This window comes from Pungitius pungitius, chromosome 3 (genome assembly GCF_949316345.1).
Source record: "Pungitius pungitius chromosome 3, fPunPun2.1, whole genome shotgun sequence".
Lineage (NCBI taxonomy): Eukaryota > Metazoa > Chordata > Actinopteri > Perciformes > Gasterosteidae > Pungitius > Pungitius pungitius.
In genome coordinates this window covers 24,586,611-24,598,849 of record NC_084902.1, presented here as the reverse complement: position 1 = coordinate 24,598,849, position 12,239 = coordinate 24,586,611, and the positions used below count along the sequence as shown (strand labels likewise).

At 49.4% G+C, this 12,239-nt stretch overlaps 1 protein-coding gene across 3 annotated transcripts in view; it reads left to right on the top strand.

Annotated features, from left to right (window-relative positions):
• Positions 1-12,106, top strand: part of pard3ba (par-3 family cell polarity regulator beta a) — an 86,256-nt gene extending 74,150 nt beyond the window's left edge. For all 3 annotated transcript variants that reach the window (XM_037469771.2, XM_037469778.2, XM_062561389.1), the window contains 2 exons: positions 2,006-2,076; positions 11,484-12,106. In XM_037469771.2, the coding sequence (XP_037325668.2) occupies positions 2,006-2,076; positions 11,484-11,817 (405 nt within the window). In that variant the 3' untranslated portion in view covers positions 11,818-12,106. The remainder of the gene's footprint in view (positions 1-2,005; positions 2,077-11,483) is intronic.
• The last annotated feature ends 133 nt before the right edge of the window (positions 12,107-12,239 follow it).

Below are 12,239 nucleotides of genomic sequence, written 5' to 3'. Positions count from 1 at the left end.
GTGCGCCTTTGCAGTGTTTCAAAGCGCATCATCTGGCACTAAAACTGGCTCTTCTAATTTAGGGAAATGGGCTTCCGCTTTGAAAAGCATTTGTATGACAGCCATTGCGTGTGTGTGTGTGTGTGTGGGGGGGGGGGGGGGGGGTAGTTAATAAGTGAATCAACCAGCCTTATGGCTCCAGGCTGTTATGTTAATACAATCAATTGAGTTTCACTCTTTTCTATTTTTTGTCCAAACACATATCTTCCGCCCTCATCATCATCATCCTCCTGCTCTCCCCAACCCCCCCCCACCCCTGCCTTTGTCCGTACTCAGAAGATGTATCGTCAGTCTTTTTGCGCACACGCGCAGACGGGCGTCCACCTGAGTCCCGGCTCCTCGCTGAGACTAATGTCCCCTTTACTTGACATTATGCGTCCCCTTTGCATAATGTCCCCCATCTAACGCACCCGCGCTGCCATCCAAAGAAATCATACTAAACCCCCTCCGACTACCTCAATATTAACATATAACATGTTGTTGTGTTCAAAAATTCTTTGGGTTGGGGAAAAATCTGAGACAAAAGGGTTACTATGGAACCGATTTAATATATTTCTTGAAACGAGGACTCCACCAGCCGCTGATGCCTGTGAGCCACGAACAAAGGATAGTATCAGCGTGAACACCTTTTCCATCACACAGGCGTAGTCGCCTCTCGTTGGTTAAATATGCTGGTGTTATTATAACCGTCCATTTTGTAGTTCCAACGCTGTAGCTTCCACAAAAGGAGGTGTTGTTTTGTACCTTGGTACCTGGTACGGCCTCCATTTCGATTTACTTCTGAAAATCCCTTCATTCCCAGTCAGGTAAAACAAACTACTTATAGCCTTCTATCTCCACTAGTGTGTGTGTTTACAATAAATTCATGCACTTCTAGTGTAAATAAACATCTTTGATATCAGGTGTTTTTTCTTAAATGCATGCATTTTTACAGTACATAACCATTTAGTGTTTAATTTAATAGCAAGTGTACATTTATGCATTTCTATGCACACACACACACGGGGGCACAAAGCCACATTGGCCGCCCCGGCCTCGCCTCGGATGTGCTTTCACTTCCTGGCTCCCTCTCAGAGACGTTGGAGCTTGTTGCTTATGATATCTGGTACCGCTGCGAACTCGTTCGTACGTGCAAAAACAGCGATCGAGCGGCTCCGCGCGGAGTCCTTTACACGAGTAGAGTGTGTGTTTGTTTGTGTGGTAAATTCATTTCACGCGGGCGCCATTCGGATCAAACGCATCGCTGTTTATCTCTCTAGATTTCCATGTGTGTGTTTGTGTCTGTCAGACCTTTTGATTGCTTGTTTATGCACACACACATGCCACTTCGTTGTGTTTGACCAACGTGCCGTGTGTGTGTGTGTGTGTGTGTGTGTGTGTGTGTGTGTGTGTGTGTGTGTGTGCACGTTACGCCCCAGCAGTGTGCGGTGTGTTTGACCGATGAGTAAACAAGCCTGTGTTTGTATGTGGAAACTCGGAGCGCCCGGAGCCCAGATTGCAGTTAATTGAAACTGTATGCGCTCTGCTCTCCGTCGATCACTTCATGGTGCACGCGAACAAACCCCCCCCCCCCCCCCCCCCCCCAAAAAAAAACCCTACCCAGGATGCAATTTGTGCTTGTTCTGGCGTTTTCTTTATTTCTTTTTTTTGCAGAACACCCACTTGTTCATCGGAGGGATGCTTACATCTGTTTGTGTTTTTGGATACATAATGTATGTCCGCTGGGTGGAATCTGAAATATTGCTGAGGTTAAACTTCAGCCGGAGGGAGATATGTGTTCCGCATCAATAGGCCTACAATCTTAACAGCTTAACACACATTTTTTCTGCTGCCTTACTGCCCAAGATGTGAGTTCAACGTCTCGCTCAAGGGCGGTTTTTTGACCGTTGGCTGACTGAACCTAGATAATTCTTCTTCTTTTTTTTGTCCACAAGCTAACATTCCATGTCCCGTTTCTCCTCCCCAGATGGCACCCAGAGGTGCTGACTCTCGACCCCGCTACAACGAGGTGGAGCGGCAGTACCCCACACAGCCCAGGTAAGACCACAGTGTGATGCAGGAAAGGAAGGGAACTTACCTCTCCCTCCCTTTGTGTCTCCATCACTCTCTCTCTCTCACACACACACACACACACACACACACACACACAGAGCACAGACTAATCCTCTTTGGAGCTTATAATTAAATCTGGAGTGTTTGCCTTGGGAGTGTCTACTCATCCCAGGAATAGGAGTGCTCAGCTCTCCGGAGAGCAAGGCACAGACAGGAGGATCACACACACACACACACACAGAGGATGGTTTACTCTTAAAACGGAATTATAACCTCTATTCTGGGTTAAAAGGAACTGCACATGTTCCTTTTTGTTTGTTTAAATATGTCAAATTATGCGTGTGCACGTTTCCTGGCACTGCCAAGTCAAAGCAGAGCAGTGCCAAATGTGTGTGTGTGTGTATGTGTGTGTGTGTGTGTGTATGTGTATGTCTGTCTGTGCCCGCCACCTTGGTGACGTCCGCGGCCCCCCAGCAGCCAAGTGGAGCGTGGAGCGGTGTAGCCTGTGAAAAGTGAGAGGAGGAAAATGAGGCAGAGGGGTGGGGAGGGAGCGAGAAAAAGAGAACAGTCATTTCACGGGTTATTGCCCCCCCCCCCCACCCCTCCTATATGACAGGCACCAGCAAGCGCAGACACCAGCCCCGGCTCAGGTCGAGTCTCACCCTGAAGCTGGGTGAGATAGGGAGAGACATGACCGAGCAGCATGGGAGACAGAGAGACTGGTGTGTTACCGTGGAGACGAACCCTAAAAAAGGAGACAGGCAGACCGATGGAGTCTCACATGACCTTTTTAAGACCTCCTCCTACTTATGTACCGAATACAGTAAAAGAAATCGAGATGTACACTTATTGAAGCTTCCTCCGTAAGAATATCAAAGCATGTCTGGAATATTGGAAACCTACAAAGACGAAATGAGCGCTGGATTCTGCCATTTTATGCTGAGACTTGGCTACACCTTGTCTGTCCCAACCTCCCAGATGGGAGGACGTGCTGCTTGATAACATGGTATTATACTAGATTAGTTTAGTAAAATGGTTTGAGGTATATTGTTTTATAATGAAGGGTGGCCAAACTATACGCAGTTATTCCATATGCTTCATAAGAAAAACAAAAGATTTATTGCTTTTTTAGAACTTAAACTAACTCTTTGTTTGGCAACTCCTCTGCATGGAAAGAGACTACATCTCTTTTTATTTATTAGCTCAAATTACCTCGACAAAAGTCCTTTCAGAGTCAAATAGGCCGTGAGGCGTGCTTCAGGGCGGGACTATAACGGGATTGACAGGTCGCTGCCACGGCGATGGGAGTTGTCAGTGTTTTGGTCTTCCGACTTTGTTCTTAGTTCATGTAAGTAAATAGAAAGATGTAATGATCAGTGTTGTAGTCACTTCTGGCTGAATTGAAGGCTTAGAAGACACAGTCAACAAACCAATGGGGGACAATGTGTATAAACTCAATGACCTTTTAGTTCTACAAAGTGAAATATTGGACTATATGACGTGTTCATACATAATTAGGCATAAAGATAAGGGTTCAAAATATGTTCATTACCTTAAGACATCGTCTCATTGTTATTTAAGTGTGTTCATCTCCTCTTTGAAGTATTTTAGGCCAGAGACCCACAGGATATGATTCGTTTGAAATGCATAATGCTGCAGTTAACATGCTTCTGGGGACATTCGCCTCAGCGGAGCGAGCAGCAAAGGAAAAGTGTCGTATAGAGTTTCAATGCTGTTCAGAGTCACGCATTTTGTGTTCTTGTTTCTGATACCCCCCCCCCCCCCCAAAAAAAAACTACCTCCAATCTCCCCCATGGCATAAATACATAGGAAAGAGGAGGAGGAAACGCAAATCCCTTTCCGAGAGACAGAGAGAGCACAGACACTGCAGTGAATTGAACTTTGTGCAAAAATCCCCCCGGGGGGCCGCCATTATTGGAAGCCATTTCCTCTCAAAATGAGTGCGGCTCCACCATTGGCCTGGCTCTCATTAGCATACATTTGGCCTGCCTTTGTGTGGAACCGGCTGGGGCTGCAGCTGGAGGGGTGGGAGTGAAGGAGGGTGTGTGTGTGTGTGTGTATGTGTGTGTGTGTGGATTGTACAGGAGATGATGTTGCAAAGCACCTCACAGATGGGAGCAAATGGAGAGAGAGGAAAGGTGTGAGTCAGAGAGGAGAGAGAGGGACTGGGGGGGGGGGGGGGGGGGGGGGGGTGAAATGGAAGCTGAATCAAAGCCGGCAGAGATTTTAATATTTCCTTTTCAGTGTTGTGCTGCAAAGTGTCAACATCCCTATTTCAGCTACAAGTATGGTCTATCATGTTATGTGTTTTTAAATCTTTGAGAAGTGTCTGAAGTGTTTTTTGTAGCTTCAAGCAACACATTACACTCCACTTTTCCACCTTTATTCTTTCTTGTCAAAAAGACATTTCTCAGCGCAATCCTGCAGCCCAAATTGTTATCACACCACGTGCACATTCCCACCTCTCTCGAATCGAGGGCACCTTTGACCCCGGGGGATCGAATGTCAAATAGCGTGGGGGGGGGGTAGGACCTTGGTCCCGAGGGCTACTGCACGGCGGCGGCCAACAAAGTCTCCACCCCGTGATCGGGCTTCTTTGGCTGTGACCTCTCCGTTGGCCATTAACGCCGGGTTGGTGCAGCTCAGCCAGCAGAGGCCCAACACCCTCGTGGTTGGGGGGGGGCACACACACACACACACAGAAATGCACGCGCACCGCCATATGGAAAACATTAACGTCATTACCGATTCAAAGCAGCTAGGTCACACACGCTGCGACCCGGCCTCGGGTTAACGAATCAGACGAGCCCCTGACCCACTGCCCCCACGCCACACTCAAAAGGTGATTGGATTAAGGGGCCAGGTTGGCGAGGCAAAGTCGCTAGCCGGGGCTGATAATTGGCCCGATTGATGTGAAGCCCGAAGGGGCCGGTGAGTCAGAGAGCACGGGGCCCCCGACCCAGTGGCCAATACGAAGCTCTTGTCACATCTGGACCTCTGCGTGGATCAGTCTGAGGAGCCCACTCTGCTTCTTATTTGGTGAAAGGACCCTCTCTGCCCCTCCTTGAAAACCAAAGGGAACCGTCTTGAGTGTCCCTTTTAAGGCCTCTCGTCTGACCTCACTTTTAAAAGTACGCACACTTCGCCCCACTTCCCGCTCTCACAGCCTCTTGGGCTTTTTTACTCTGGCATGTCCCGGCACGTGGACCTTTTTGACCCCCGGGGTCGTCTCTGCTCACGACCTAATGAGCCACGTCCAGACCGGACACACCCATTAGCAAGCCCCCCTCCCTCTCTGAGTGAAAGCAATCTGTTGATTGAAAGAGGATGAGTAACTATTAAGATTACCTTTCGCCCGGCTCCACGCTGGTACTTTCGCTCTCTGTTGCTGTAATAAAACCAAATCACGCTTCATAAAGTAATCAAGTGCCCCCCCCCCATGCTGCTGTCCGGCTGTCGTATGACTCGCTTTAAAGTCACTCAACTCAGTTACACTTATTGACTCTGGAACTCATTTCATTCCTCGGGTCCTGGAGAGTCCTTTGCCGAGGCAATTTTTATTTTTTTTGTCTTCTACGTGATCGGTTTAAAGGATCACGTGACCCCCCCCACACCCCTTCATTTATTGTTAAATAAGCAACCCAAGAGCATCTGAAGCAATGTGCGTATTATTTTAGTTTGATTTCCCAAGAGGGGCCCTGACCTTTTTCTTATTCGCGGGCCCTTTCATGAAGGCCCCCCCCCCCCCCCTCACTGGTGTGCGGAGGCAGGGGTGTTTGTCTAGCTAACGGTGTTTGTGCTCCGACGCCGGGAGCACCTGAAGGAATCAGAAATGAAAAGGCTTTAGCCGGCTGAGGCCCCAGCGGCTCCCCCTGTTTACAATAACTTTACTCTGATTCCATCAACCCTTCTTCTGCCTCTCTGCGTTCGCTGTGTTCTTCTTCTGTTCATCTCTCGCTCTCAGGTCCTTTTGTGTGTCCTCTCTCTCTCTCTCTCTCTACTCTCGTCCCTCTGCCCGCCTCTCAGCTGCGTGTGCGTTAGCGTTGGAATCTTCGCTTTATGAATAAAACAAACCGCACCGCGTGCACGCCGTGGAACACAAAGGCCGCCGCGTCTGCAGAATATTAAAGCCATGCGGTAACCTCGGCTTGAACTGACGAGGTTCTGTGAAGTTGGATAAGATTGGTGGCGAGCTTAAAAGTCCCCCCCCCGTCCCCCCCCCCGTCCCCAACCGTCGCCTGTCATTGACTCTCTACGTTACACAAGTTACTCTCCCTTCTGGAGTACTGTCCAAGAAGGAAGCGCGACCTTTGACCTCGGTGGTGAAGCACTGTGTGCAGTTTGGCTCGTTGCTCATTAAAATCCGAGGAATATCTCGAAAGGAATAGCTGGCCGCTACCGGCCGCATGGCATCACTCGGGTGCGTGGCGGCGGGAGGGTGTGAACGCGCGTGCATCTCAGCGAGAGCCAATTTCCCCCCGCTGCTGTTGGCACAGCCCGGGGTCGTGAGGGCGGGGGGGGGGAGTGGTGGTGGTGGTGGTGGTGGTGGTGGTGCCGGACTGGGCTAATGGCCCCCTTTGCTGCCAAGCCAGGCGGGCCTGCTCCGTGTCTGTAGCACTCAGCTAGCGCGGCCATTAGCGCGATGACTAAGTGTGTGTGCGCGCAGCGCTGGGACAAAGATGAATTTAAAGAATGTGGAGAATGCATCATCCAATAATGAATATGCCAACTCGCCGAACACACTCTGTTAAATAAACCATTTTTATAATAATTGATGACCATGTTCTGGCTCTCAGCGGCAGCGGTTTCACCGCATTATATAAACTAATATATTTTCCAGAGAATTTCTCTTTCATCACCGCTGGTATCGCTACGAATTCCGACTCGTTGAAACATTTTACACTGAAAAGTGAATGCGAGTGTTTGTGCAGCAGCTGTTTTTTTTTATTTTCTTTTGCCGAGCGGCGTGATGCATTTTGCATGCAACGCGGGGTCCGTCTGTTCCCCGTCAGTCGGCGAACAGGTGAGCGCAGAGCCAGCAGATGTGCGCACATGTGCACCCGTTTTGCATCTGTATCTTCTCGCTTGAATGAATCACTTGTGCAAATGTCGTCGAGGTGAACGCACTTCCGTGTTTAAGCATTCCGTGCTGCTTTTTTTTAAATGTCTGTGTACGTGTAAACAAAGGGGGATAAACATGCAGTCAGACATCCATTAACTTCACCGCTGTAGACTGCCAGGTGTTTGTGGCCATGTTGGGGGAAAAAATACATATTTTACTATTCAGTGACCTTCTTGTTCTTGTATCATGTCTAAAAAAATGTTATGTGTCCTTGCAAGGAGTTAAATTAGCTCTTCCCTTTAATATATAGAATAAGTATAAATTAGTAACACTTTTCACTCGTAAATGTATACGAATGAAAAGAACAAGATCTGGAGACCAACTATTGGGAAGTTGCAGGGAGAGAGTCGCTTGACCTTCTGTGAGTGTGAGATGTGACAACACAGAGGTGTCTGTGTGTGTTCTGCGTGCACAGACACACATGCTGGTTGGTGAATGCGGGGGTCTAATAACCAACTAACTCATTTCCGCCTGTGGCTTCCCAGGGGACAGGTGCGGGGTAAAAACCCTCTCCGCCCCCCCCCCCCCCGCCCCCCATCCCCTATCCGACAAGCATACACACAAATTCTTCACTCTCACAAGGCGGAAGCTGCACACACTCTCACGGTTCTGGACACACACACACACACACACACACACACACGCCCGCTGGGGCCTGGATGTGATAGCGGCGCGCTATGTGGTCGCTGATGTTCCCCGAGTGTGAGTCACATGTATTACGCGGTGTGTCATTACAGCTCCCCGTGGAGCCCATCGCACACCGGGCTCAGAGTGGGCGCTCCACTCAGGAACCGCTTTTCTTCCTTTGTCATTACGTCGCATACACAGCCTCCTTTTTCTGTTTCCTCATTGCAAAATTACGAATGCGCGGAATATGAAACGTTGTCGATGAGCTTCTCCTAATGTCACTCCCCGGTCTGCGTCTAAACAGCTTCAAATAGCCTCTCTGTTTATGATATTACACAATAGATAACGCAGCGGAAAAAATACAGAGCGAGTAAAAATCCCTTTTTGAAAGTCGTCTCCATCGTCTTTTCCTTGACGTTGAGTCAAACCCGTGTGTTTCTTTCCACGTCGCTCGTGGAAACATCTCATTAGCGTCTGATTTATTTTATTTTGCCACTTCAAAAGTGTGCGTAAAAGTGGTTGGACAGGCGAAGGAAAATGCGCCTCCTGTCTGCACGTCTCGTGTTGACACGAGCTCCTTTCAAGCTAGATTAGCGGAGCTCCTTTAAATGTCATTGTCAATGTCAGCCGACGTTTTATTCCGGCAGGAATCCGCCATGTTCGGCTTGTTATTTATTTATTAATTTCATTTAATCAAAATCTCTGCAGGGAATTTCCACCCTGTTCTGAAACTTGCAATGTTTTTATACTGGCAGCTTGGGAGACAGAAACACAACATATTTTCCATAATAATGAATAATCAGTAACACTCGTCTTGAGTTACTTTTTAGAGGTGTTCCTTCCTCGTGTTTGTATTTTTTTTCTCCTTCTCGCGCTCCCGTGACGCTCTGATGAAGTCACGCAAGTTCGCAAGTCAGCGAGAGATCTCCCTCGGACGCTCGGAATAAACAAACAGGGCTGCTGCGTTAGAGCCATATTTATATCTGGACGTGGTGGGAGGACCTTTCAGGTTAGGAAAGCACACACGGGCCCAACGCGCCGATCCCCTCCGGCGGGCTGAAGCCAGCTGTGTGACCCGGGGAGGAGGCGGGACCCTCCGCGGGTCACCGAGGCCCGCGGACCTCCTTAATCCCCCAGCTGCTTGACCGCACACACGGCTGTGAGGCCCACTAGGACGGGACTGGTTTGTTGTCATATAGTGGTGCTGCAATGATATCACATATTGTATCATTTTGATGAAATGAGGTTAAATGTGAGCTAGATACTCACTCTACTTCTGTACGTACTTCTGCTTCTCGTGCAAACACCTTTCTGACCCATGTGAGCAGACAAATGGCAGCACATGCATAGTCCTCTTCAGCTAGGCCGGGGTCAAAGGTCATCCAGACCTGTGTGTGAAGCCGCTACAGGAATTTATCCCTTTGTCATTCCGAGGATCGGTCAAAGGCGTAATACTACACCGGTACTTTTCGGACACTAGTGCGTTTGGTTCATTTAACTAACTGTTATTTAATAATTACACACATTTGTTGATTCAGTCGAACGGATGATCAGTGATCGTGTATCAAAGTTACAGCACTCAACCTTTTCATTCTTCCTACAACTTGCACCCATCAATCTCACGTTTTAATTTATCGTTGCTGCGAATGACGGCTTTGCCCTCATCGTTACCTCTGAGAAGCTAAAAATAGCGCCGTGCACGGGTGTGATTCCAATTTTAGGGGTCAGAGAGGTGATTTGGGGGGGAGCGGCAGGTGAATATTGAGGTGGAAACTGAAGATCACAGAGGGGGGAGAGGGGGTAAGGTTAAGAGGGATGAGAGAAGAATGGGGAAGCGGCCGGAGGTTCCTGCCTGTTTGGGTGGCCCGAGTCGGGTGGAGGACGGCTTAAGAGCCCAGGTGCCCCCCTCCTCATCCCCCTCGCACTCATATACCCCCCCATCCTTGCTTTCCCTCCCCTGGTGGCCTTTACCGTTTAATCTGGATTAATGAGGAGATTGACCTTCGTTTCTCTCTTCTTCTCTCCAGCGTCTCCCCCCTCGTCGAGCTTCACATGCAGGAATATGCTGTTTTAGCCCCAACTCCCCCCACACATCTGCTTCTGTCTCCTCACATCATAATTCAATATTAAATCTCTCTCTCTCTCTCTCTCTGCTCTCTTTTTATGCCTCCTGCCTTTATCTTAAGCCTTGACATGCATGCACCCGTGTGTGTGTGTGTGTGTGTGTGTGCAGCTCGGTCCCCACTGACTGACAAGGCAGCGCTGTTCGTTCTTTCTTGGGACCACCTGTGTACCCCGCTCCCCCCGGGCCCCCACCCTGCTTTGTTTGGGTGGTCAGGCTAGAAAACACACTGTGCCGATATGTGGGAGACACTCAGGCATATAGAAGTCCACGTCAGCACAGTCCACGAATATCCTCAAGGGAAGTCCTCTCATGCACAAGCTGTGTGCCCACTAATCCGCGCTGAGTGAGTCATTCTAATTGGCCGGTCAACAGGTGGCGAGCTCCACTCGGGGGACTGGACAGAGGAGACGCACGGATACGATTGCAGGACAAGCTCAAGGCTAAGCTCAAGGCTTCTGTATAATAAGTACAGTGGGAGCCATTGTTGAAGGGTGGGGAAGGAAATGCGTGCTGCTGATTGATGTGGTTTCATGATTTGAACTGTGTTCAATGGAAACACAAAGCTACCAAGTGGTATCTCTGCACTGCAGTTTGTAGTATCGGATATTGTGTTTATTTCTCATGCTGTATTGATCCTTTAAAAACACAACCCACGTGTATCCCGTGGTCAAAGCGTTGAATGCACGGTAGCTTGTAGCATCGTGCTAACTGACGCCACAGGACCAATTACATGCAACCTTCTGCGACCATATTTGGCCAATGGGCAACCGTTTCCATTCGCGACAGGGCTCGTTTTTGATCACCCCTTTTAAAAATAGGAGAGCGTTCTGCTGCCGCTAGGCCGATGAAGACTGACTTTTATACTTTTAAACACGCGTGTGGAAACAGCACATAAGATGGAAAACATTCAAATGGGCCTGTGAAAGGTGAGCAGCCCACCCCTTTCTTGTCTCCCCTGCTCTCTCTCTCTCTCTCTCTCTCTCTCTCTCTCTCTCTCTCTCTTTCCTTCTCTTTTACCGACTCTGCAGTCCCCTCTCTCCGTCTCCCCGTGGTCCGCGTGTCGCCTTACCCGGGGGTTTTAGTCCCTAATCACCCACAGCTAGTGGGAGGGAACCGGAGACTTCCAGCTGGCTGCCTCGTTACAGCAGACCCCTTGGGACACACACATTCCTGCACACTCCAGCTAAACACACACACACACACACACAACCTCATATATGCTTACCAAGGCATTTGCTGTTATCTCTTGGCATCTTTCCATCCACGTCCCCCCCCCCCCACCCACAACTCGATCCTGCCAAGGCCACGGCCCCATCACGTAAACTGAATAACAGGAGGAGGCTTACCGCGAGCGAGGGCCAAATCTCACCTCTAAACCAGTTCCAACCGGTGTTAAAGTTCTTCTTCCTGTATGCGCTGGAGTATACATAAATAGACCCTATGTGTATATAAATGTATATACATATGTAATGTGTCTTAATTTTTCCAATCTTTCAGAAGGGATCCATACGATTACCCCACCCACTCCAGACCCACTGCAAGAGAGCCACCCTACCCGGGCCTCCACCACGACCCTCCGGCCTCCAACCAGCGCTACCACCCTCCGTCTTCCGGCGCGGGACAGCAGCACCGTGGGCCGGTGAGGCAGGACGTCCCTCCGTCTCCCGACCCGGACCGGGGAGGGCGCCACTACTACGAAGCCGCCGGCGGGCGGGTCGACGCCCACCGGCAGGCCAGCCAGGGCCGCTACATCAGCCCGGAGCGCTACGACCGCGGGGACGAGCGGCAGCCCGACCCGAGGCGGAAGAACCCCTTGATAGGTGCGGTGTAGAGCCACACAAACCCATGTGATTCCAGGTTTGTGGAACATGATATCAGCGGGGGGGGGGGGAGCGCTAGAAGTGACAAGCTGGGAGGCTAATATAAGGCTTATTTTCAGAACTATCTGGTCATAAGTCTCAACGGGCCAAGACGGATTTAACAACGCGTTGTATACGGTGCACGGGTTTGCGACCGCTCATGTATATATGGAAGCGTGCCGATGTTTATATTGACGTTATTTTAAAAGATTTTATGATGTAGATTTACAATTATGGGTAATTAAATTAATGACACAGCTATATAGCGTTGACTTAGTGTATACTTAGTGTATAGTATCAACTCTTTTCCAGCATTTTGCACAAGCTGATTAAACTGAAGGAAATAAAGATGTATCACCTTGACCAGTTGGCCCAGGAGAAACAGGAAGTTGAT